At 40.6% G+C, this 27,558-nt stretch overlaps 1 protein-coding gene and 1 long non-coding RNA gene across 2 annotated transcripts; both read left to right on the top strand.

The window, feature by feature from the left end:
- The first annotated feature begins 7,557 nt into the window (after positions 1 to 7,557).
- On the top strand, positions 7,558 to 8,253 carry LOC130139311 (uncharacterized). Its single transcript, XR_008817550.1, has 2 exons — positions 7,558 to 7,790; positions 7,932 to 8,253. It is a non-coding gene; the product is annotated as an uncharacterized LOC130139311 (long non-coding RNA).
- A 12,600-nt stretch (positions 8,254 to 20,853) lies between these two features.
- LOC115667401 (GDSL esterase/lipase At1g29660-like) lies at positions 20,854 to 23,685 on the top strand. Its single transcript, XM_030588983.2, has 5 exons — positions 20,854 to 21,277; positions 21,573 to 21,697; positions 22,190 to 22,429; positions 22,592 to 22,832; positions 23,129 to 23,685. Exons 1-5 carry the CDS (start codon positions 21,040 to 21,042, stop codon positions 23,368 to 23,370), a joined length of 1,086 nt encoding a protein of 361 aa, XP_030444843.1. The 5' UTR covers positions 20,854 to 21,039; the 3' UTR covers positions 23,371 to 23,685.
- Positions 23,686 to 27,558: the final 3,873 nt, after the last annotated feature.

Genomic DNA, 27,558 nt, shown 5'->3' on the forward strand with positions numbered 1-27,558 from the left:
AGGGCGGGGCGAGGGCAGCCCTCGCCGGCGTTGGGCGAGGGCAGCCCTTGCCTCGCCGGTGTCGGGCGAGGGCTTCCCTCGCCCGCCCGTGCGAGGGCTGCCCTCGCCGGCGTCGGGCGAGGGTCCCTCGCCCTCGCCCGGGCGGGGCGAGGGATGCCCGACGCCGCCCTCGCCGGGCGGGGCGAGGAAGCCCTCGCCCGACGCCGGCGAGGAAGCCTCGCCCGACGCCGGCGGGCAGCCCTCGCCGACGCCGGCGAGGGCGAGGACCCTCGCCCGCCCGGGCCTCGCCCTTGCCCGACGCCGGCGGGCAGCCTCGCCTCGCCGATGCCGGCGAGGCGAGGGCGCCTCGCCTCGCCCGATGCCGGCGAGGCGAGGCTCGCCTCGCCTCGCCGATGCCGGCGAGGCGAGGGCCGCCCTCGCCTCGCCCGATGCCGGCGAGGCGAGGGCTCGCCTCGCCCAACGCCGGCGAGGGCAGCCTCGCTTGGGCGGGGCAAGGGTCCTCGCCCGGCCGGCGAGGTCGCCGGAGACCTCGCCGGCGAGGCGGCCCCGCCGGGAAAAAGAAAAAAAAGCGAAAAAAATAGAAAAAGGGAAAAAGACTAAAATGCCCTAGGCTATAGTATATTGGGGTAAATGTGTCACAAGTTGCATAGTTTGGGGTTTTTCATGACACAAAAAAAAGTTCGGGGTAAATGTGTCACAAGTGGTAAAGTTTGGGGTTTTTGGTGGTTTTTTCCCAAAAAAAAACAAAATTTAGGATTACCAGTGGCAACGGCACCATTGCAAAACATTTTTCACACTTGTAGCCGTTAAAGAAAAATTCCATGATCTAATGAAAAGGACACGGTTGTCCAAAGATTAAAACTTGAATACATGTTAGTATCTAAACTTTGCTTATAGAGAAACTGTGGGGAAATTGTCCAATTAGTTTTAAACTGACCGTGTGGATGCCAATTCACTCATAAATTTTTTTGACTTCAAATTTAGTTATAAACCTCTGTGTGAAATTTCAATGTAATCATTCTGGCAAATTTTCACTCGAAATCGCTAACATGATGTTGTGCCACGTGGGACGACTGGTGATGACTAGATCGCCACGTCAGCAATTTTCCGCGAAAATTGACCGAAATGACTAAATTGGAGTTTCGCACAAAGGTTTAGGACTAAATTGATAAAATTAAAAAGTTTAAGGGTGCGTTTGTTTCGCGGAAAACTCAATGATAAAGGAAAATGATTTTCCGGAAAACATTTTCAAGAAAAACAGTTAGTTTTCCTTCGTTTGGTAATATGTAAACGAAATCGTTTTTTGATATTTGGATTTTATCGAAAAATGATTTCAATCTCATGACTTTATCTTAGACAAAAAAAAATCGAATTTTTAAATTATTTATTTTAATTTATTTTAAATTTATTTTAAAAAAATTAGAATTTTTACTTTTTTTCTTTTCTTTTTCTTTTTTCTTCTCTTTCCTTTTCTTTCTCCTCCTTCCTCTGCCGTGACCGGCCGGTGACACCCCGGCAACGACCCCAGGTGAGCTCGAGCACGCCAGTCTCGGGCGAGCTGCGAGCCCTCTGACCTTCGCTGAGCCCGAGCTCGCTAGGATCGGCCAAGCTTGAGCTTGCTTGAATCTGGCTAGCCACGAGCTCGCCGGCCTCGGCTGAGCCCTAGCCCGCCTGAATCTGCCGAGCCTCGAGCTCGCTAGCCTCGGGTGAGGTCAAGGCGAGGTGGAGGCGGCGAGGTCCAGGCAAGGTGGAGGTGACAAGGTAGGGCCTTGCGCAACGCCGGAAAGCTCGAGCTCGCCAAATCCCAGTGAGGCTCGACCTCGCTCGATGCCAGCGAGCTTGAGCTCGCCAGATCCTGGTGAGCTAGAGTCTTGCCGGGATTTGGTGAGCTCGGCCGTTGCCAACCCATGCTTATGGCCGGTTGCCGGCGAAAGGAGGAAGAAGGAAAAAAAAAGGAAAAAAAGAAAAAGAAAAAGAAAAGAAAGAAAAGGATAAAAAAGAAAAAAAAATAAAAATAAAATATTAACAAATTTAAGATAATTAATTCCAGAAAGTGTTTTCACTTTCTTAAAGTAGGGAATTCGCTTTCCTAAATTTATATATGAATGGTTTCCTTGACCGGAAAATGTTTTTGGTTGATCAAATCATTTTTGGACAACCAAACGGATGAAAGTCCAGAAAATAATTTCATCAAAACAAACACACCCTAAGAGTGAATTGATATCCGTACAATAAGTTGTGACTGATTGGGTAATTTACTGCCAATGTAAAAATTAAAAATTGTCACATATATAATCAAGTAACACTTATCTTTGTGCAACTAATTAAAGTCAAAAGAGACCAATCAACTCTTTTTTTGGGTAACTCAAGAGCATGACTTGCGCGTTTGGCAACCGGCCAAATAGTAACTATTTCGATTCTTTTGCTCCTAGAATTAGTTTTGGAACAGAAATTCGTTTGGTAAATTTTTTGTTCCCGGGCACAAATTTGCAAAAATTTATTCCCAAAATCAGTTTTGGAACAAAATTAGAAATGGAAAATAATTTTTTTTTCTTCTTCTTCTTCCTGGCCTGTGGTCGACCGCCGGCCGCCAGCCACCGGTGACCGGCCACTGGCCAGGGCCGGCAAGGGTCAAATCCTCACCGCTTTGGGCAAGGGCGGCCCTTGCCGGATCTGGCGTGGGTGACCCTCACTGTCGCCCTCGCCTAGGCTGTCGAGGGCAACCCTCACCTAGGTTGCTAGTCGCCTCGCCGGATCTGGTGAGAGCGGCGGCGAGGGCTGCGACGCCCTTGCTAGCCCTAGCCTGTGGTCGGTTGCCGGCGCCGGCGACTGGCCATGGCCAAGGAAGGGGAATAAGAAGAAAAATAAAAGAAAAATGAAAAGAAAGAAATATTTAAAAATTCAAAATATTATTAATAAAAAGAAATTTTGTCCAGTTACCAAACGTATTTATGTTCTTTTTCTATTCCAAGAATAGAAATTTTGGGCAGTTACCAAACACCTTCAAATGCTTAGAAGTTATTCCTAGGCATGGAAAAAAAAAGAATCATTTCTGAACAGAAATTGTTTCCGGGAATAGAATGGTTGCAAAATGCACTAATTGTTCGGCAATTTGGAGGTTGATGGAGCACTTACAACCCACACGAAGCGGTTAAATGGTTAAGTAGTCTTTACAAGTGACTGATCCAAACCACCTTAGAATTGATGTAGGTCAAGCATCTCTAAATTGAGTAGTCTTTTACTTTATTTAACACGTAATGTGCACTGAGACCCGTGTATTTAATTTAGAGATATGAGCACTAACACCTGTCTACTTGGAAACCGACGAAACACCTGCAAGTCTTAGGAACTGATTAAGTCTACGTATCTACCTGTGCTGGTGGTCTTCATCGTAAAGCAATTTGCACGTAGTTAGCAGGAGTTGAACAAGCGACTTCCGGTTCCAATCGAAATTTCTTCGACTGCCTAACCAGCTCCGGTCTTGGGAGGTTTGCTTAGCCACTCACCTAATTTCTCGGAAGGTCAAAGGAGTTCCATTGTGTTAGACTGTGCTTCATAATGCTAAGTCGAGACATGAGATCCAAGTGCTACGAACTTCCTCATTTCCTCATTTAGACGAAGTTTCAGCACATGGCAATTGAAAAGACCACAATACTTATCCCGTCACGGTAAGGACAAAGGGCAAGCCTCAGTTTTTTTTTTTTTGGTATGAAATATAACTATCATTCATAAGTTGACGTACAGAAGCTCAAAGGCATTTCCTAGCATTACAAATAGGACTATGGTCACGAAAAAATGGAGTGTGGGAGTTTTCATATATTAGCCAATATTACATTTGCTTTAGAAGGTTTGAAAGTTTTGTAGTGTGAAGTTCGCCTTTTGACAAGTTTACGAACTTTAGCCAAAATGATGGGGGCATCATGTGACTTGTGTTGGAAACGTCTATGATTACGCTCCATCCAGATGCAATAAATGGTCGCTAGGAAAGATATCTTGAGAAGTCTAGCCGCCAAATCCTTGCCTTTGGTAGCACTTATCATCCATTCGAGTTCTTCATTCCATCCTCTTGTAGACCGCAGGATTCCGTATTGTGCAAGGATAGTATGCCAATTGCTTTTAGTCTAGGTGCACTGGAAGAATAGATGTTCTCTGCTTTTCATATCAAATAGACAGAAATTGCGATGGATATCTACTTCAGGCTTCCAACGTGATACGATCTCTGCTGTGGATAGTCTGTCCCAGCTTGCTAGCCAACCGATAAAGTTGTGCTTGCTGATACCGCTTTACCAGATCAATTGGCACCATTCGACAATCGGTCCCACTCTCCTGGTTTTATCGTATATCTCGTGGTAACAATATATTGGCTTAGATATGGGTGAAGCTAAAGCTGGTCGTAATTGAAGGATACAACGCCAACTCCATGCCATAGTACCCGTGATTTCAAGCTGCATAATCGGATTTCCTGGCAAGCCTCAGTTCTTGCCCGTAGTAAACCCACCCATGTTTTGTTCGTTGTCCCTACAGCCAAAACATCAACTCGTGAATCACTTTCTGGAATCTCTCTCTCTCTCTCTCTCTCTCTCTCTCTCTCTCTCTCTCTCTCTCTCTCTCTCTCTCTCTCTCTCGTTCATCGTGCATTTACCTACATTTAGGAGGTCCCTCTCTCCATTATCTCCGTTGCCAATGTCGGAAGCTGAATTATTAAAGTTATCGGCGTGGTGTCGTCCAAAGTAACGATAGGTACCAGAACCACTTCGGCGCCATGTCGTGAAAGAAGGAACCAGGAGAAGGGGGGATTAGATTACAGATCCCGGTAGTCCGGAATGAATGGTTAACGATATTAATCAATCATGTAAAGACAGGTAGTGTTGGGACATCTGTATATGCACTGAATAATCTTCATCTGTTCATTGGCTTGGAGCCCCCCGTACACAGGCCAAGCATGGCATTGCAGTCATTCTTGCCCTGATTGTCCATGCTCGTGTGACCATCCTGTGACGAGGAGTTTGGATTAAGGACTGAATGATATTGATCATCACGGATCGCATTTTTCCAGAGCAACAATCTTTGTATTTTCTGATAACTTGTACCATTCATATGAGAGTTCATAGAAAAAACCCGACGTTTATATCAGAGAACAAAGGGAGCAGTTGAGAATGGCTAGGCTAGCACTGAAACGTCAGTATTCCAGCAAGGGCCCAACTCGACAGGGAACTTCATCCACCTTAACCGTAGTTTTAGCTTCAAGTAAGTCGTCTCTAAAGATATGTAAAGAAACAAACATGGGTTGAACAATATGGGCACTTGACTAATCAGTGAATGCAAAATTACATTGACTGAAGCTGCCGAAGCGGCTTTTCTATTTGCAAGCATGAAATTATGATTATCAACAAGCTAAGAGTTTTCCAGGATGTATCCGCTGTAACTCATGTCTTTCGACCTATAATATTTAGTATTTACTCACCATATAGCGATAACGAGGTTTATGGCAAGAAAATAGAAACTTCATTCTCTGTTGTTAGGTGCACCAACCAACAAGTTGCTGTCAAATATACAAAGATTGTGCATTCTCATTCCCATTCTTTACAAGGTCCAACCCAATTTTGTGGCTTATTAGGTCTATTATTTAATATTAGACATGAGCCCAATTTAATTAAATATATAATGGTCCATATATTTGTGATATCCAATTAGGCATGTCTAACCCATATCTTAAACAATGATGGACGGTTGAGATTGGCAGCTCTATGGCTGGTTGCATCACTCCCTCTTTATAAAGTCTCTATTTGGTGGAGAATGTTGGTATTAAATTATCACGTTTCCCCTATTTTCCACAAAATTATTGAGAGAAAAATACACACCCATTACAATCATTATAGAGGAGAGTGGTGAAGATTCATACCCACGGAAAGACATCTTCTCTCTCATTGGATCAATAATTACTTCTTTTGATTCGGATACATTATATTTATCAATTTGATATCAGTGATCGGAAGATCCTATTATTTTAATAGTAGCAACCCTCAACGCGAAGATCAACATTAGCGGGCTACTGACTCGTCTGAATTCTCCCTACAAAAGGACAGGAAGTGTTATTTCATGTTCCAAATTGGACCAAGTTTAGGAACAAAATACACCCATTTCTGCAGCATCAGATAACTTCAAATTTTCTTGGCTTGTCGGGTCCTCTTTGTGTTTCTGCTTCGTCTAAATTCTTTCTCTGTTATCTACACGCAAGGAAATGAGATGTTATTTTCTGTATTAAATGGGACCAAGATTTGGAACGAGGTACATCATTTCTCAAAGTAGGATGATTTTCCGTTCTGCTATGGTCCTACCCCACTTCATTACCTTCGTTACCTTCTTAAAAGGAGGTTAAAATTACCAAAAATTTTCTAAACATACTGTAATTGTACCAATTTAGTGCTAAACATTTGTTTTTGGCCAATTTAGTCATAAGCTTTTTGCATTTATGCCAATTTAGTCCATTTGATCAATTTTGACCGGTCGGCGCTGACGTGAATGCCGTCTGGCGCCAGCCATCTGGCTGACGCTGACTTGACAATTTTTTTAATTATTTTTTAAAATTTTTATAATGTTTTATTCATTTTCTTTTTTCATTTCTTCCTTCTTCTTTTTTTTCCCCACAATGGCCGGCGAGCCTCCAACAAGGGCTGCGGGTGAGGTGGCCTCGTCTAGATCTAGGCGAGGCCATGGCCGCCTTCGCCTGCCCTTAGCAACACGAGCAAAGGTGGCTATGGCCTCGCCAGCCATGGACGAGGCCGACTTCGTCCAAGGTCGGAGAGATTGGCCTTGCACGCGGCCCCCAGGCCTTGCACCGTGAATGCGATGTGTGGTCGGGCTGAGGCCAGCCTCGGCATGGCCTTGTCACACGATCATCCAACTCTCATGGTCGTGCGAGCATATAGCACGTCACGCGATCAGCAGCAGTTGCTGATGGTCAGCACCATGTGCGTGCACAATTTTTTTTTATCTTTTCATATATTTTTAAAAATAATAAAATAATAAAATAAAATAAAAGAGTGAAGGACCAGCATGTGTGCATTTTGGGCACATCATTATTTGTACGCTTGGGGCGTGCGAGTGCATCATATGCACGCACGTTCATGACCAAAAATAAAATTAATTTGAATCTCATTTAAGAACGCGTGGCGCAGACGTGGTGCTAAGGGGGCTCCACATAAAAGAAAAATGCCAAAAAAAAGAGGATGGAAGAAGAAGAGACAAAGTAATAGGGCCGTGAGCTTGAAGATCTTCCACAAACTTGAACACACAATTAAAAATATATGAAAAGAGTGAAGGACCAGCATGTGTGCATTTTGGGCACATCATTATTTGTACGCTTGGGGCGTGCGAGTGCATCATATGCACGCACGTTCATGACCAAAAATAAAATTAATTTGAATCTCATTTAAGAACGCGTGGCGCAGACGTGGTGCTAAGGGGGCTCCACATAAAAGAAAAATGCCAAAAAAAAGAGGATGGAAGAAGAAGAGACAAAGTAATAGGGCCGTGAGCTTGAAGATCTTCCACAAACTTGAACACACACCACCGCTCTAATCATCACACGATCTAATCGCGGTGGCTTCGTTAAAAAAAACAAGAATTTTTGCCAAAGAGCATTCCATATCGTGCGACAAAGGATATTTCGTCTCCGTTCTTCGTGTTTTTCGCGCGCTCCTCCAGTGGTAATTGATGAGGATGGCTCTGCTCTTCACTTGTTTTTGCTTTGATTCCTCCCATCTTCTGCTGATGAGTATTGTTTCAATGTAGGTCCATTTTGAGTTCTAAGAGAGATTTCTGCAATTCCCAGATCGGGGACTGCAGATTTCGCTTCTTCTTTATGTTGTCTTTTTTTGTTTTCCTTTTTTTAGATCTTAGCTAACCCAGCTCATCGCCTTGCATCCAAGCTTCGCCCTCTCGCTGCCGACATCATCAAGCTCAACGCCCATCTCTCTTTGCAGGCAAAGGACTCGTCGCCTGATGGAGGAAGTGAACGACGACGCCGGTACCTCCTGTCCTCCTCCTTGCAAGATGCCAGGCCAGTCGACCCACCCACCTGGCATCAGACCAACCGTTAGATCGGCACGACATTGAGCACCACGTGACAAACGCTGCGCACTGCGTCAAGGACAACAGCAAGGACAAAGATTGCGAAGTGTTGAAGCTAATACTACGACCTAAATGGGGGTTGAATAAGTTGTATGAAAATACTGTAAAACTTTCACGAAATATTAAACAATCAGCACACCATATAGCATTAGAAGCAAGAAAATGTGTGAGATGCTAGTACGTAAAATAGAGTGAAATAAATAGATCACATAACAATTTATAATGGTTCGGCTTTATATCAAAGTCTACGTCCGCTCTCTCACTAACAACCTTAATAGCGGTTGGATTTCACTAATAATCAGCAATGCAAGTTATAGCTTGGCTAATGTTGTTCCTTTCAAAAACCACCACACTTACACTTGTATACTTGACTATCGGTTACTACCAATACTGAGAGAAATTTAAAACAAGATCAAAGACAATTTCTAGCTTAGAATGTCGTTCCTATATTCAATGTGTCCAACCTTCTTTTCAGCTTCGTTGCTCCTTTTATAATGAATTCTTCAAGCTACTTGTTGAAGAACTTCAAGGATGCCTGGCTAGCCGTTTGAGAGTTGTTGGAGACCTTAGATAGTATTGGGACTGCTCCTGCAATCGCTTCCTCTGACTGTTGCAAGTTTCCTAAAATAGAGTCTGCTGCCACTATTCTTAAGTAGAAAAACTGTTAGCCGTTCATTTGATTTCTTTTCCAATTATTCAGCTACGAAGTCCAAACTTATAAAAGCTATTTTCTGTACCATCAACGATCATCTTCAGGCATATATCTCACCATCATTCGAGCCGATGCATCACCATCACAATCCGATACGCACGATCACTGGGTGCAGACTGTGGGTGATTTGATTGACAATCTATAGTGACAACAACGACCCTATGACACGTGATGACATGACTGAGATCTTTCCATCTTTATCAGTAGTCAAAGACTTCCAAAAACACTAGCTCGACTTTGGTCCCTCCATGCTGTTGAGGAAAACTCCTAATGATTTTGAAGTTGACAAAACTTTTCATGTTATTGTAAATCTGATACTTATTCTGAAACATTTTATTCAAGGTATATATATTCTGAAAGCTCAGAAGGAAGTTTTTCAGACTTTACAAGCTGTCAAAATGAGAAGTTTAGACTTTAACATAAAAGTCACTCAGACTTTATAAATTCATATCTTACTGAAGACCCACATAATCTTAGTTCTGAAAAGCAAACGCAGAAGTTATTCAGACGCAGACGCAGACGCAGAACATCTTCAGACACAGATGCAGAACTCAGAACGAAAAATAACAGCTAGTGATCTGGCGTGGATTTCACGGAAGAAAAGTTTTGATTGACTCAATCTCAGTCTAATTGATTGACAATCAAATATTACGACAAGTATGCATTACAATGGATAAAGCTCTACTTATGGAAACCAAGATTCTGATTGTATGGGCAACCAGAATCAGCGGAATTCAGAATCTGTCATCCAACGGCTACTCAATCCTTTTTATACAAATCTGTCCAAGGTAAAGATTGGAAGATGATCCTCTGAAAGCTGTCCAACGGCTAGTTTGGAAATGGAGGAGTATTTAAGGAGATCAACGAGTAGCAGAAGGAAGTACAGAATCAAGAATCAACAAGTCCAAAGTCTGAGCATACTCCGATCCTTTCTCTTGTCTTTCTTGAGCCAAACATTAAGATCTTGACGGATACTTTGTAAGAGTGATTGTGTGAGATAGAGAGTCCTATCATACACAAGAGTGCTATCACTCAAAAGCTGTAATTCCTCTTGATTACATAGTGAAATCCAGCCAGTAGGCTGTTAGCGTGGGAGAGTGGACGTAGGCTTGCTATAAGCCGAACCACTATAAACTTGTGTGTAGTTTTTCTATATCTTATCTCTTACTTTACATACTGCACATCAAGAGCACTGTCTATATAAACTGTTTTGAATATGAATTTTATTCAGACTCAACTGTGTTCATTCATTTCCGCTTAAATTATTAAAAATTGTTTAAGATCACCTATTCACCCCCTCTAGGTGATCCTTGCTAGCTCTATCAATTAAAACAAAGCATAGATTATGATGAAACCTATGCACCAGTTGCCAGGTTAGAAGCCATTAGGCTACTATTAGCTTATGCTTGTTTCCATAACTTTAAATTATTTTAGATGGACGTGAAAAGTGCTTTCCTGAATGGATATATCAAAGAAGAAGTATATGTGGAACAACCACCTGGTTTTGAAGAACCAAGGAAGACTGATTATGTCTATAAACTCAAAAAGGCCCTTTATATTATGAAACAAGCACATCGTGCCTGGTATGAGAGGTTAAGTAACTTCCTTCTGCAAAATGACTTCACAAAAGGTAAGGTCGATACAACCTTGTTCATTAAGAGAAAAGGTAAGGATTTTTTACTTGTTCAAATTTATGTTGATGATATCATTTTTGGATCTTCTAACGAACTGCTTTGCAAAGAATTTTCCAAGAATATGCAGAATGAGTTTGAAATGAGTATGATGGGTGAATTGACATTCTTTCTCGGCCTACAAGTGAAACAAACCAAAGGTGATACATTCATTTGCCAAGAGAAGTATGCAAAGGAGATTGTCAAGAAGTTTGGATTGCAGAATTGCAAAAAAACAGACATTCCCATGTCTCAATCATCCAAACTGGACAAAGATGAAAATGGTAAAAAGGTTGATCAGAAGGTATATAGAAGCATGATAGGATCATTGTTATATCTTACTGCATTTAGAACTAACATCCTATTTAGTGTCTGTATGTGTGCAAGATTTCAATCAGACCCAAAGGAATCACACCTTTCTGCAGTTAAAAGGATAATCAAATACATTGGAACTTATCCAATGTTAGGTCTTTGGTATTCCAAAGATTCAGATTTTACTCTTACTGATTATTCTGATGCTGATTTAGCTGGATGTAAAGTGGACAGGAAAAGTACTACAGGAACATGTCAACTACTTGGAATTATGTTGGTATCCTAGTACTCAAAGAAGCAAAATGCAGTTGCACTTTCTACAGCAGAAGCAGAATATGTGGCTTTGGGAAGTTGCTGTGCACAGATTCTATGGATGAAGCAACAGTTGCGAGACTTTGCTATTGAAGATTCAAGTGTTGCAATCAAATGTGACAACACAAGTGCTATCAATTTGACCAAGAACCCAATTCTTCATTCACGTGCTAAGTATATTGAAATCAAGCATCACTTCATCAGAGATCATGTTCAAAATGGTGATATGAATATTCAATTCATTGATTCTAAGAATCAATTAGCCGATATATTCACAAAACTTCTTGATAAGTCTTCATTTGAGTACATTAGAAATAAATTGTGCATTACTTATCCATTTTCTTGAAGTATTTGTTAGACAGGAATTTTTCAGACTCAAATGTTCTCCGTCTGAATGTCCATTTCAGACTCAAAAGAAAGGTACGTCCTTAATTTAAAATTTGGCGGGTATATTTTTGGCATTTCTAGCAGGATATTTTCGTATTTCTTACTTTCGGAAGCAAATCAGGTATGTATTCTAATTTATCTGATTAATTGTACTTAAAATATTGTCGTGATTATTTGTGCTTAAAATATAATATTTCCTTCCTTTATAATAGGATCACTTATTCTATATTCAAAAAGGATCTTTCTTTCCAAAAACTATCCTCCTCTTTTATAAAACGGTCCTTCTCTTTTCCAAAACTCTATCAGTACGAACCTTTTTCTCTCCCAACCATCACGATACTCCGAGTCTCCTCCTCTTCCTTCTCCAAGATCACATCTTTTAGCTCTAGAACCGATCACAATGCCTTTCAAGAGACGATCAACAAGGATTCTAAATAGAGACATCCAGTCGTCAGAGAAGCCAGAATTCATGGATATTTCTGATACAGACTCAGATCATGGCAATGAACCTTATGAAGCGACGCAACAAGCAGCGCAACCATCGTCTCCTCCAAAAGATTCGGGTAAAACTGATTTTTGCTTCCCAAACATCAAACAAGTATGGAAATCTTACGAAAGATTGAAAAGGGGTAATGCATCTGAACCGGCTCTTAGTCAATGTTTAAAAGATAACAACTTTAGATATGAAGAAGAGTTAGTTCGCTGCTACACTCGTCTGTTTCCTAATCTTGTCTCTCAGTCCAAAAATACTATCAGTAAAGGCAAAGCGAAGATTGGAGAATCATCTACTCCATCTCAGAGAAAACCAGTTCAGACAAGCCCTAAATCGCCCACTGATTCTAAGGCTACGATCGATGATGATGCCGGACTTTACTATAATTTCAGCAAGAAGTTAGGCATTGCTTATGGTGAAAAGGGCAGCGGAGGTTTGTTTCTTTCTAAAGTTCACCATGAATATTACAAACTGTTGATGAATAGAGGAATTATGCATCATCGCAGTGTAGATTTTGATTATCTCAATCGGGTTGGCATTCCTGTGCAACATTTTTTTGAGAAATTGGGTATGACAGAATTCTGCTTTCAATCTGCACGTGCATATGCAGAACTAACTGCATATTTTTACTCGAATCTCTCAATTTTGTCACCCAATCGGCTTCAATTCACTGTTGGAAGCAAGACTTATGATCTCAAAGTGGAAACTTTGGCTCGGATTATTGGTGTCAAAAATTACAAATTTACTCCATTTGAAGTGAGTTTGGAGGAAGCTTCTAAGGCTGCATCAAAAAATCCAGCTTTTTCCAGAGGTCCTAAACGTCTGATCTCTTATTTAGATTTGACCAGAAGAACAGTGATCTTACATAATAAGATCATTATTAATTGCTTGAGGCCTAAAGCTGCTTCTAAAACAGACTTATCCAAATCTGAGATCAAGCTTATATGGGCAATTCTAAATGGGCAACAATTTTCTCTTCCTCATATTATCATTTTTCACATGTATAGAACAGTTCTGAGGGACAAGGGACAACTCCCTTATGGCGCTCTTATCAGTAGGATATTTCATTTCTTGAATATTACTATTCCTAATAGTTTGTGCAAGACTCTTGTTCCTTTAATGCATGTTGGAGAAAAAATGCTCATCAAGATGAATTTGAAGCAATTTGACTATCGAAAAGAGAAAGTTGCTATTGACAGTGCAGAAAAAGGAAAGTCTGTTTAGCAGTCAGAAGCAAAAACTGTGGATAGGAAAGAAGAAACTGAGAGAGCAGCAGGAAAGAGAGCAGGATCAGCAAGGGCAAGCAAGCAGAGTGCTTCTTCAACTCCTTTGAAGGTGTATCGTAAGAAGAGAAACTTCTGCTAAGAGATGAGGATGCAGAGTCTGAACACCTTGAAACAGGACATGAAGTCTCAGCATCTGGTGCACATGTTTCAGAACCAACACCTACTGCCAAAGTTTCAGAACCAGTATCTACTGCACAAGTTCAAGCCCAAGCACCTGTTATAAGAGCTTCAGAACCAACAACTGAAGAGTCTAATCTACTTCAGATGGCACAATACATTGCTCCACTGAGGACAAATGTAAGTCAGTCTTCCCTTAACACTGAAGAACATGCTTCTGCAGACCATGCACCTTTTCAGGGGGAGATTCCAACAGAAGCAGAAACTGGGTTCGATCAGACTGAACAAGCAAATGTCCAAGAACAGCCCTTAGACAATCAGACCATCCTAACCCTTCTGCTCGAAATCAAAGACAAACAAGCTGCACTTGAGCAAGACGTGAAGAATCTACAGAAAATTATTGAGGAAAACAATCAGACTCAACGTCATCAAGCAGAAAAAGACAAGGCAGAATTAAGGGAAGCTATGGCTCTATGTTCTACAAATATGGAGCATGCTGTGGGTCAATGTTCTACAAAGATTGAAGAGGCTGTTTCTATTCTGAAAAACTTTCAACTTGTTCGAACCCCTTCAAAGAAATAACCTGTTTTTCATACCCTCCTTTTAAAACCATTCTGGATTTGTATTATTGACAATTGATTTTGTTAGACTATTTGAATGTTTTATATCAGTACTTGATTCTGCTTATTATTGATTTATTCTTTTTGCTGTTGACAAAAAGGCGGAAAAATTATATGCAGATAAATTGCCATACTAACATTAAATACACAGATCATATGCAGGTTATATACAAAGGAAGAAAAAGACACAGATCTCAATAGAGTTTGCTCTTTCAATCTCAATCTATGCCTCATGCGCTTAATATGCTTATTTACTTCAAATTAATTTTAAATTGATTCAATCTGCAAGAAAGTTTTGTCACCATAAAAAAAGGGGGAGATTGTTGAGGAAAACTCCTAATGGTTTTGAAGTTGACAAAACTTTCCATGTTATTGTAAATCTGATACTTATTCTGAAATATTTTATTCCAGGTATATATATTCTGGAAGTTCAGAAAGAAGTTTTTCAGACTTTACAAGCTGTCAAAATGAGAAGTTCAGACTTTAACATAAGAGTCACTCAGACTTTATAAATTCATATCTTACTGAAGACCCACATAATCTTAGTTCTGAAAAGCAGACGCAGAAGTTATTCAGACGCAGACGCAGAACATCTTCAGATGCAGATGCAGAACTCAGAACGAAAAATAACAGCTAGTGATCTGGCGTGGATTTCACAGAAGAAAAGTTTTGATTGACTCAATCTCAGTCTAATTGATTGACAATCAAACATTACGACAAGTATGCATTACAACGGATAAAACTCTACTTATGGAAACTAAGATTCTGATTGTATGGGCAACCAGAATCAGCGGGATTCAGAATCTGTCATCCAACGGCTACTCAATCCTTTTTATATAAATCTGTCCAAGGTGAAGATTGGAAGATGATCATTTGAAAGCTGTCCAACGGCTAGTTTGGAAATGGAGGAGTATTTAAGAAGATCAACGAGCAGCTGAAGGAAGTACAGAATTAAGATTCAACAAGTCCAAAGTCTGAGCATACTCCGATCCTTTCTCTTGTCTTTCTTGAGCCAAACATTAAGATCTTAAGAGATACTTTGTAAGAGTGATTGTGTGAGATAGAGTCCTATCATACACAAGAGTGCTGTCACTCAAAAGCTGTAATTTCTCTTGATTACATAGTGAAATCCAGTCAGTAGGCTGTCAGCGTGGGAGAGTGGACGTAGGCTTGCTATAAGCCGAACCACTATAAACTTGTGTGTAGTTTTTCTATCTCTTATCTCTTACTTTACGTACTGCACATCAAGAGCACTGTCTATATAAACTGTTTTGAATATGAATTTTATTCAGACTCAACTGTGTTCATTCATTTCCGCTTAAATTATTAAAAATTGTTTAAGATCACCTATTCACCCCCCTCTAGGTGATCGTTGCTAGCTCTATCACATGCTACCATGAGATATTACTCACATTGGTACTTGTTCTCCTTATTGTCAAAGCCTGGTTTCACTTGTTGCTTATTTAAGGAATCGTTGATAATTGTTAACCGACTTCATCATCTGCACTCGTCATAGTAAAGTATCAAGGATAATTTTGAAATCATCAAAATTTCATACGGATGTTTTCCTAACACGAAGGAGTACTAGAGGAGTGACCAAAATCCTTGTCCCTCTTCTGAACTTCAGCAATAGTGGCACATTAGGAATATAGATGACTTGATTTTTCTAAAAGCTTTCGATCTATTTTTTGACGTGGTGCCTAATAGGTGTGTTACGTGATATGTCTTCAAATTACATTTAAAAATGCACAGTCAAATCAACGGATGAACTTAATTATATCAATTTAATAAGTTTTAATGCTTGATTATTTTTTAAAAAAGATTTAGGATTTAATTATATTTTTATGACAATTTTTTGAATTTTTAGTGTAATTATCCATTTGATTGACTTGAAAACTAACCTCGTGGTTTTAAGATATTTGCCGTTGCGATTGAAGGAGACGTTTTGGGCATTCTCAATTGTCTGTCGGTCGTTGGGTATAGAGGTGGCCACGGGCCGGTTTTGGCCCGGAACCGGCCCGGTCAAACCTGGGCCCGGCCCGTTGACCGGGCCCGCGGTTCGGAACCGGAACCGGCCCGTGGCATACGGTCCCGGTTCCGGTTCCAAAAAAATTTGAACCGGCCCAGAACCGCCGGTTCCGGGCCAGTTCTGCGAAAAAAAAAAAAAGCTGCAGGCTGCAGCACGGCCTGCAGCAGGCCAGCAGGCCGTTGCCATGCAACGGGCCAACGCCCAATGGCCAAACCCAAAAAAAAAAAAAAAAAAAAAAATTTATCCGCAGCAGGGCCTGCAGACGTGCAGGCCCTGCTGCGGGCTTGCGCCTTGCGGCCCGTTGGGGCAACGGCTATGCCCCAACGGGCATTTTTTTAATAAAAAAAAAAAAAACACATAACCGTTGCAATTTTGCAATGGTTATGTTTTATTTTTTTTAATTCTAAATTTTCTTCTATTTTTTTCCTATAAATTCTCTCAAATTCTCACAATACACACACAATTCTCTCAAATTCTCTCAAATTCTCTTCTCTCAAGTCTCAAATTTTCTCAATACTCGAAATTCTCTCAAATTCTCTGAAATTATCTCAATTTTCTCAATCCACGCAATTCTTTATTAATTCTCCCAATTAATCCGCTCAATTCTCTCAATTCATTCGAAAAATGGCAAGTGGAAGTCGAGTGCCAACTGGCAAAGGTAAGAATATCGTGACGGAATCCCATCATTCTTTTGATCCTCGTGAATATGCAGATTTTCAAGATGATGAAATCAACATTTTTCACGATGTGGAGCGCGTCCCGACGCAAGAAAGTTTTCATCCTCCTGCTGAAATATCTACAACAAAGGAAGCGGAACGGGAATTTACATCTGACATTTGGAATCACTTCACGAAAATGGAAAGGTTTGATATCGATCAAAAAAGGTATGATATAATTTGTAAATATTGTGGAAAAATATATAAATATACAGGTGGACAAGGATATGGAACATTTAAACGACATCTTATGAGCAAACATCCAACCGAAACGGGAATCGATATCGGGCAACAACAAATTTCCGGGTACGTCAATCCTAACACTTCCCCTTTATTTCGTTTTAATGAAAAAACTTATAAGGAAGAATTAGGCAAATTTATTTCCGTTGAGCATTTAGCATTTAATTTTGGAGAAAGATTTGGTTTTAATGAATTTGTACAAAAAGCATGTGCTCCACAAGCAAAACGTGTTCCTAGAAATTCAATTAAACGAGTAATTAAACATCTTTACAAAAATGGAAAAAATGATTTACAAAACTTTTTTATGCAATTTAATGGATGCGTGCATATAGGTAGTGATATTTGGAGTGATCATTGGCAAAATCATTCTTACATGGGCATAACATGTCATTGGATAGATGACGAGTGGACTATTCAAAAAAGAGTTATTGCATTTAGAGTTTTCGATGATCATCATACGGCAAATAATATTTATAGAATAATTAGGCAAGTTTTAGAAGAATATTATTTGCTTAACAAAATTTTTTCAATTGGTTTTGATAATGCCGCAGCAAATACCGCTTCAATTTCCGAGTTAAAAAATATTTGTAAATCCGCTTTTGGCGGAAAATTTTTTCACATTAGATGTGCTTGTCATGTTTTAAATTTATGTGTACAAGATGGTTTGAAAACTCTTGATATTTTTCTTCAACCAATAAAAACGGCGATTCAATTTTTATGGAAACATCCCAAAAAAATGAAAGAATGGGGTAGATTTTGTAGAGATAATGACAAAAAGCCAAAAAGATTTCCAAGAGATGTTCCAACTCGTTGGAATTCTACTTTCCACTTGCTTAGTGAATCTTTAGCATATAAAGATTTATTATGTGCATTCATTTCTAATAATATACCTGAGATTAATTTATACCCACAAGAGTGGCATATTTGCCAAAAAAATTTAGATCTTTTAAAGGTTTTTAATGATGCAACTTATACTTTGTCTGGTGTTTATTATCCTACTACACATTTATTTTTAGTAGAGTGTACTAATATTGTCGGAACTTTTGATGAATATGAAAATGATGTTGAATTACAACATACTATAATTGCAATGAAAATGAAATGGCTTCATTATTATAGTGAAATTCCCATGATTTATTTAGTTGCTTGTGTTTTTTATTCGCGTTGCAAATTGGATGGCTTAACTGATTTTTTGCGTGCGTATTATCAATGTTTACATTATGATGTGACAAATGTTACAACCATAGTACGTGAGGTTAAAAACGTAGTAATAGAATTATATAATGAATTTTATACTAAATATAATTTAGGTGATATTAGATCTTCTCAATCTACGGAGATACAAAATGATAGTACAGGTAAAATTAGTAGAGGGTACCAACTTTTATTACATAGACAAAAAAAACAAAAGGGAGTAATAGGAAATATTTCTGAATTAGAGAGTTATCTAACCATTTTATTTGAGTTTATCGAAGTCGAAGGTGATACTGATTTTTTATTTTGGATTGGTGGAAGAGGCACGCAAGCCAATACCCAATCCTTTCTCTTATTGCAAAACAGATTTTTTCAACCCCTTGTTCCACAGTTGCGGTCGAACAAGCATTCAGTGCCGGAGGTAATATTTTGAACGAACATCGTTCAAGATTAGATCCAGAATCAGTGGAGATGCAAGTTTGTGTTGCTGATTGGACGAAGGCTCAATACCGGCAACAAGGGATAGATCGGAATAATGAATCCGAATTCTTTAACGACGGAGATACTACCGCTACCACTACCGGTACTGGAACGGGTAGTGACGATTGAGGGTAAACGAACTATTGGAGTTGGCAAATATTTCGGGAACTCTTGTTTCTCATACCGGGTACGCCCACGTGAGCTTAGGGAAACCGAAATATAATCCGACAATATGTGACCTCTGGTCCCCTACGCACGGAATGCTTAGGTTTTGGGATAATTTTAGGATATATATATTGTACTCCTTTTTTTTTAAGATCGTTGTAACGAATTGTAATGTGCTTAATGATAATTTATTAAGTTGAAGCCCTCTCTTTCTCTCTTGTCTTTTTGTCCCTAAATTTGAGTACAATTTACATTTTAATCATAATTTATATTGAATAATGTTCTATCACAAGAATAGTATTTTTTTAATTTTTTTATTTTCATTTCTGTTTTTCTTCTTTTTCTTTTCCTTTTCCTTTTCTGTTTTTCCTTTTTCTCTTTTGTCTTTTTTCCTTGTTTCTGTTTTTAAAATTATAATTTATATTTTAATTTTTTTTTCTTCCTCCGCGCCGGCCATGGCCGGCCGGCTGGCGGGTCGCCGCGGCGGGCGAGGCGGCCCTCGCCCGGGCCGGGCGAGGCCGGCCTTGCCCGACGCCGGCGAGGCGAGGCGAGGTGAGGCCTCGCCGCAACCGGCGAGGCTCGACCTCGCGCGGCGGCGAGGTCGGCTCTCGCCGGGCCGGGCGAGGCCGGCCTCGCCCGACGCCGGCAAGGCTCGGCCTCGCCCGCAACGGCGAGGCTCGACCTCGCGGCGTCGGGCGAGGCCGGCCTGCCCCCAGACGAGGCCGGCCTCGCCGGACGCCGGCGAGGGCCGCCTCGCCTAGAGGCCGGCGACCTCCGCGCCGGCCCCGGCTATGGCCGGCCGCGGAAGAAGAAAAGGAAAAGGAAAAGAAAAAAAACAGAAAAAAAATAGGAACCGGCCCGGAACCGGTTCCGGTTCACGCTTGGCCACGAACCGGAACCACCGGTTCCGAACCGGAACCGGTCGGTTCTGAACCGTGGCCACCTCTAGTTGGGTAGGTTGAAGAATTCAAATTCAATTAATTTGTCATTCAATGTATCATGTATTCGGCTCGATGTCACTTTCCCTTACCACATGGGGATTTGTGTTCATTAGTGACCGTCGGGTCCCACTTGCAGGAAAGTATACAGAGATATTTTAGGCCTCAGACAAATGTAGCTATTATTTAAGTTTATTTTTTTTTTACGGAAAATTAATAACTTGAAAAATATTTTTCTAGAAACGATGACATGTATCGTTTACAAAAATGAATATACGAAAAATATGTTCATCATTTACGATAATACTTAAATATAAATTGTTGTCAATATAAAAATATTTTAAGATACAAGCAATCGTTTTTAAGAAAAAAATTTCTAAATCATTCATTTTTCGAGTTATTTACTAATTTTGATCGTCTATATCTCTTAGGGAAAGAGGTAAAGGAAGATATTCACATTATCAACAAAAATGTTTTGGCATGAGTTGTTTTTAATTTATTTGTTTCGCGGAAATGAATGACTTAAAAAAGCTTTTCATAATTTCGATCATCTATATCTCTTAGGAAAAGAGGGTAACGGAGAATATTCTCATTATCAACAAAAATATTTAGGCATGAGTTGTTGCCAATAAATGAAATTATTTTTCTCATTGACTTATTTTTGTAAGCGATGACGACGATTAAAGTTTAGAAAATATATTTCCAAAGCCATCCATTTCTCACAAAACAAACGGGACCTCAAAACTAATACCCTTCACTTCTCCTCACGAAATTCCTCCTTTGAGATTGGCTTTCCATTCTTTTTTCCTTCATACAGAATTGGGGGTGAATTGCCTGAATGAATAGAAAAAAGTAGAAAGGGGGAGACTAGTAGCTGAATAGCTAGTTCATTCTGAGTCCTTAAGAAGCAGAAGACAAGACACAAGCCTGCACGAAGTCAGACCCCAGCGACTGACTGACTGATGTACCACACTCCTCTGACCTTCAGCTGGCTTCCATGTGAAAATTGATCTCCACACGAGTTTTTTAAACAAGAGGGACGGCCTGCTCAATTCGCGGTGTTGCATCATGCATGTGAGAATAGTACTCAAGAGGATCCGGTACTGATTTGACTCTTCTCAGGCCTGGCTAGTTATAAATCACCATCACTCCATTTCTCTGGCCTGGCCTGTGTTCCTGCTCCCCTTCTTGCTTTCTCTTCTGCTCATCACCAGTCACCAAGCACTTACAGCTTAATGGCATGGAGAGCTATTCTATCTGTTCTCTTCTTGATCTCATCCAATTTCGAAGGCGGGGCTGTTGGAGCTCCTCAGGTCCCTTGTTACTTCATATTCGGAGACTCGCTCGCCGATAACGGGAACAACAACAATCTCGAGACCGATGCCAAGGCAAATTATCCTCCCTATGGGATTGACTTCCCCGATGGCGCGACCGGAAGGTTCACCAACGGTCGCACCTACGTAGACATGATTGGTCCGCTTTCTCACCTTTCGTTTTTTCCATCGACCCTTATAGCTACGTCAAATCTTGGATAAGCACGGTGTACTAAAATTGGATATTTTGTGTTCTGCAACTCACCTTTTGTGCGCGCATTGTTTGCGTTGATGAATGAAGTTGTTTATTTAGACCAAAAAAAATAAAACATCAATGTGCTTTCTGGTTGAAATCACAGTGCTTCGAATCTAAGAGCTAATTATCAGAAACATACGCTCATGTGCTTGCTGTTCATGTTCTTTTAATCATTATTTCTGTTAATTGTGAGTTACAGCTGAACTCCTGGGGTTTGATGAATTCATTCCACCCTTCGCTACTGCAAACGGCAGCGACATACTCCGCGGTGTGAATTATGCATCCGGCGGGGCGGGCATTCTAGATGAAACGGGACAACAACTGGTACACAAATTTGTAGACGCAGATACTTAGCACCAATGTCAGTTTGTGCAGAATGAATTGCAGTTTCTCCGGATTGATCGAATGTTTCTGGGTATAAATTGCAATCTGTTAAATTATCCTCCCATTTTTTTTCTAGATTTCTCTCTAAAATACAATTATCTTGAAGCTCCTGGGTGAACTCTTGTGGTAGTTAAGTTTCGTGGCCAATAAATTGTCCTTGTTTCAAGCATGCAAGCAACAGACAAAAGCGAAGCAAATATTTTGACACAAGCAGAAATAATTTGCTGAAACGAAATTGTAAAACCTTGGCACAGGAGTAAGATTAAGAAACTTTGCAACAAAATTTCATAGAAAGACAGTACACCTACACCATTTATGAAGATGGTGCTAAGAATTTGACGGCTAGGATGGACCACACCCGCCCCCCTTAGGTCTGCCTCTGTTATTTCTACATATATTCAAGGTGATATCTTTTACATGCTCTTCAAATAGGGCGATCGCATTAGCTTGAACCATCAGTTGCAAAACCATTTGGTCATGATCTCGCGCATCAGAGAAATGTTGGGAGCAGATGCTGCGACATACTTAAACCAGTGCGCATACACGATATGGATGGGAAGCAACGATTACATCAACAACTACTTGATGCCAGACATATACCCAACCAGCAAGCTCTACACGCCCGTGCAATACGCTGATGTACTGATCGAGCAATACAAACAACAGTTGAAGGTAAATATTTTATCGTAATACGCATTGGATAGCTTCCATTCCGAGGTAAATTAGCATCTATTTTCTTTTTTTTTTTAATCAGTTCCACTTGTTTATCACTTGGAACATCCACAGTTTCAATGGATCTGATTTTTTCTATTACGTACCCTTTTCAAACACCAGACATTGTATTCCTACGGAGCAAGGAGGTTGGCAATTTTTGGACTAAGTGAGATAGGTTGCACCCCAGCAGAAATATCAGAATTTGGGACCAACGGATCTCAGTGCGTCGACAAGATTGACAATGAGGTTGTGCTATTCGACGACAGGCTCAAACCCCTTATAAATGAATTGAATTGCGAGCTCACCGGTGCTAAGTTCGTCTACGCAAACACTTACGGAATCTCCACAACTGCAGTTCCAGGTATCTATGTTCCTCTCTCTCTCTCTCTCTTCTCTCTCTAACAATCTTGTATTGAGACAAAATTTTTCGAGCAATGCTAGGAACATATCAATGATTGGTTTACAAAATGGAAAAAGGAGTAGGCATATCAAGTGATGTATGAATATGTTGTGGCATAATCTCAATGGTTTACATCCTAGGAAGAATGTGGGTGTGGTCCGATCTGCTCAAAAAGTCATCTTGTCTCCCCTTTACTTCATTACTTTTTGTTATCATTACTTAAAAGACGGAATTGATTGCGTTTGTCTGATTTTCAGCTGTCCCAGTTTCGAGTTCAACCTGTTGTGAGGTTAAGGAGGATTATCAGTGCATTCCCTTCAGAACTCCATGCCCAAACAGGTCGATGCACTCGTACTACGACGGATTCCACCCTACAGAGACAGTGCATATGGAAGTTGCTGTAATTGGTTACAGAGCCTTGCTTTCTTCTGATGCTTACCCATTCGATATTCGTGTCTCCCGAGGCTCTGAAGAAGGATATAGTGAGATTAAGCGCTGATGTGGGCATTTTAGTTCAATACAGTTTCAGTTGATATCGATCCAATTTGATGCGGAGTATTCCTTCAAGATGCCGATTATGCAAGAGAATTACCGACTGGCAAGTTGATAGTCGATTCCAAGTCTACTTATCGATCACGTCGTGCCGAAGGTTGTTTGGGTCCTTTAAAGCATGAAGGTCATTAATTCAATCTTTGGAACTAGTAAACCGCAGAGATCCTCAATCGACTTAATTTATTTCTCATATTTTCAAGATTTAGTAAATGTCATTCAAGTTTTTAGAGTCCTTTTTTAATTATAGTTGTTTTCTAGTAAAGATAGTTTTATCTTTCCTATGAGTCTTTTGTCTTTTTAAAGAGCCTTGATAATTACTCATGCTTGAAGGGTTGTTTCATGTTCATCTATATAATCATGGGCAAAAGTACACCACAAGTGCCATAACTTGTGTACGGCGATCACTTTGGTGCCATAACTTTTTTTCGGATCACTTTGGTGCCAACTTTTTTGAAAAACGATCACTTTAGTGCCAATGCTGACGTGGCTTGTCGGAAATCCGATGTGGCGCTGACACGGCTCGCCGGAGAGGTCCACGGCTTGCCGGAGAGGTCCAGTCAGCGTTAAAAACAAAAACGACGCCGTTTAGCCGCTGACGTGTACTTTTTTTTAAAAAAATTATATTATATTATATTAAAAAATTAAAAAAAAAAGATGTTGAAGCAGCGGCGAGGGCTCCCTCGCCGCTGCTGCCTGGGTCGCCACCACCGCCGGGAAGGGCCGGCGGTGGTGGGCGAGGCGGGATCTCGCCGTCGCCTGGGTCGCGACGGCGGCGCGGCTCGCCCGGCGAAAGACGAGGCTAGACCTCGCCGTCGCTGGGTCACGACGGCGGCGCGGCCTCGCCCGGCGAAGGCGACGGCGAGGTCCGAACCTCGCCGTCGCGACCCGGGCGACGGCGAGGCGGGACCTCGCGGGCGAGGCCGACCTCGCGGGCGAGGCCGACCTCGCCTCGCCGACCACTGTGCCCACCACCGCCGGCCCTTCCCGGCGGTGGTGGCGACCCAGGCAGCAGCGGCGAGGGCTCCCTCGCCGCTGCTGCAACCTCTGTTTTTTTTTAATTAATATTATTTTTCTAAAAATTAAAAAATTCGAAAAAAAAGCCACGTGGAAATTACGTGTACAAGTGAGACCATTTTTTTTTTAATATAAATGCAACGTCAACTTTTTGGCCGGAGTCACTAAAGTGATCTATTTTCCTCCGACTTGGCACTAAAGTGATCCGAAAAAAAGTTATGGCACCAAAGTGATCGCCGTACACAAGTTATGGCACTTGTGGTGTACTTTTGCCTATAATCATGCTATGATGAATAAAAGAAAAGTCCTATTTGATTCAAAACTTAATTGAGCTTTTGGCTTGAGAACGAGAAGGATTTCTTATTTTACTCTTATTCCTTAGATAGATTCCCACGAGTGGCAACTATTGCTTTTATCTCTTAGGTTAATTACTTACGAGTAACAAGCGACTTATCCATTTAAGTTCTCACTTGTCATACCTCCTACTTTACTACATTCTCTCCGGCGTCACAGTTGTTCAATAGTATCCAAGACAGTTCAATAGATATTGATTCATGTCGACACCATGTTTTTCCAAATAAAAAGTTTAACGCCATGGGGGCATTTCAATTTAATAAGAACATTTTTGCACAATTGTATTTGTTTCGTAGAAAAAGATGAAATATCCTAAAAAAATATGGATATATCGATATGAATCAACTAAAGTTGTGAAAGATCCTTGAATAATTTTCAACAAGAAAGTAAATGATAAGGAATTTTCAAGTGCAATACGAGGAACAATCATTGCCAGAAAGTATAAAAAAAAATCATAAACATATTGCATTGATACTAATTCAGTTATAAATCTTTCAATTATATCAATGTTTTTCTAAATCTTTTCACATTGATACCAATTGAGCCCGGCCTAAAAATTGCTAACGTGGATGCCAACCGTCTTATGTAGCACACCGTGGACGCCGACCGTTTTATGTAGCACACCTGACACTAATGTAGATATTTTTTATATAATTTTTAAAAAGCCTTTCGAATTTTTTATTAATTTTTATTTTCTTTTTTTCTTCTCTTTTCCCTTTTTTTTTTCATATTTTCTTTCGTTTCTCTTTTTTCTTTTTTCCCTCCGCTAGTTGCCAACCTCTGTGATGATCAGAATTAAAAAAAAAAAATGTCCACGTCAGCACCTGTCGTGCCACGTTCAATGATAGCAATTTCTTACCTAAATTGGCTAGATGGACTCAACTAATACCAATGTGAAAGTGTTAGATTAAATTGGTGTAATTGAAATGTTTAGGATTGAATTGATACAAATGTTATAGATTTATGACTTTTTTGGTACTTTTCCCATATAGGAAAGTAAAGATAAAAGATAAATTTGTAGAATAACATTGAGCTTTTTGATTGATTCGAGGTCTTTTACAATGAATCACTTGGGGTATTTATAACCCTCTATAGATAGTTTACATACAATAATTACTAAATTTGAATAAAAAAATAACTTTCTAATCTTAGTAGTGATTACAAGAACTTACACGATATCCAACTATCTAGTAACATTATCCACAAGAAGCTATAAAATCCTAAATTAGCGGCAATAGACATAATGACCTAGCAGTTACATTTTTGTGTCGATTGCTTGCTATCGATAAGTTGGTTATTTTTATTATTCTGTGTTGACACCTATTTTTAATTACCTAAATAAATTACACAAAATTTAGGGGTTAATGTCCTTAATTCCTAAAACAAAAATATTTTCATAAAATTGCATGGCATATAGACAATATGTACATATTTAATTAATAGAAAAAAAGGGGAATCAAATTTAAAAATTATTATAAAAAAAAACCGGGAGACCAGGCTGAGGAAGGCCCGGCCCGGCTTCTCTTCTCCTTCCCTTTCGCTTTTTCTTTTCTTTTCTTTCCGGCCCGGCCCGGCCCAACCCTTCCCCTTTTTTTTCTTTTCCCTGGCCCGGCCTCCTTCCACGCCATTGATGGAAGCGTGGACGATGGGCAGCCAAGCGCAGAGGTGGTCGGCGCACAACCAAGCGATTTTTGCGCGGTCAGGAGTGGAGAGCAGAGCAAAGTAGGCGGCAGAGCAGGCGTAAGGACGGCCGTAGCAGAATAGGTCGCCGGCTACCTTAAAAAAAGAGGGGGAAGAGTTCGGTTTCCGGGGGCGAAACCGAGAGAGAGGAGACAGAGTCAAGAGAGATGAGACGAGAGAGAGCGAGAACAGAGAACGGACTGAGTGAGACAGAGAGAAAGGGAGCTCCTCCGGCGACCGCTGCGCTTGCACCATGACCAACAGCCACCGAACCTCGCCTCCAAGCCGTTGCCGCGAGTCCCCTGTCACTGCCCTGTTTTTCCTTGTCTCGGCTGAACGGGGCCGAGACTCGCCGACGCTCGCTTGCACTCTGTTTCGAGCGTCGGCGGGCCTTCCTCAGTCACCTTGGCGCGTCTTTGCTTTGTCCATGTGTTGACACCAAAATAAGAATCGGCATAGACGCTGAGTCGGCTTTAATGCCGAATCTGGTGTATAATGGAAATCAGCCATCTTCCGAAATACGTTTGGATAAAATTCGGAAACATGCTGGGAAGCAAGCGTGAATGGCATCATATCCCGAATTCGGTGATTGGTGAAGATCGGTATATTTACCGAAACATGGAAAGTCATAGTTCGGGAGTTAAAAAAAAAAAAAGCGTTGGAGCCATTATGCCTTGGGACATTGACTCTTTTGCCGAAATTCGGGAAGTCTACACTTCGGGAATATACTGAAATTACAGAAAATCGATAAAGATGAATCACGGCCCAGCCACGTAAATCATGATAGCAGGAAGTTACGAGTAAAAAGCGGAGATAGTGAGCACGAGTAGATTGTAGGGAGTTGCTTGTCCAAATTTGAAGTCGTCCCAGCGGTTGAGATCAAGTTTTGGCGAACAATGAATTTGGAAAACGTGGTTAGATAAGGCAGTTATTGGAAGCGCCAAGATTCAAAGTTTGAAAACATAGAAGTAACTGACAAACAGTTACAGGATATGAGGAGATACAAATACTCAGAAGAAAGAAAGATGAAGGAAATCAAGAACAATGCAAAAACACCCAAGTTTATCTGCACTTTAGTTTCTTCTAT

The sequence above is a fragment of the Syzygium oleosum genome, unplaced genomic scaffold, assembly GCF_021117445.2.
Source record: "Syzygium oleosum isolate NSW1041296 unplaced genomic scaffold, Sole_v2.1 Sole_v2.11, whole genome shotgun sequence".
Classification (NCBI taxonomy): Eukaryota; Viridiplantae; Streptophyta; class Magnoliopsida; order Myrtales; family Myrtaceae; genus Syzygium; species Syzygium oleosum.

Bases quoted from the DNA above. Each gene is read 5' to 3' on its own strand.
- LOC115667401 (XM_030588983.2), top strand. From the start codon at position 21,040: ATGGCATGGAGAGCTATTCTATCTGTTCTCTTCTTGATCTCATCCAAT. The intron at 21,278-21,572 runs GTCCGCTTTCTC...TGTGAGTTACAG, and splicing joins CACCTACGTAGACATGATTG to CTGAACTCCTGGGGTTTGAT. The intron at 21,698-22,189 runs GTACACAAATTT...CTCTTCAAATAG, and splicing joins ATGAAACGGGACAACAACTG to GGCGATCGCATTAGCTTGAA.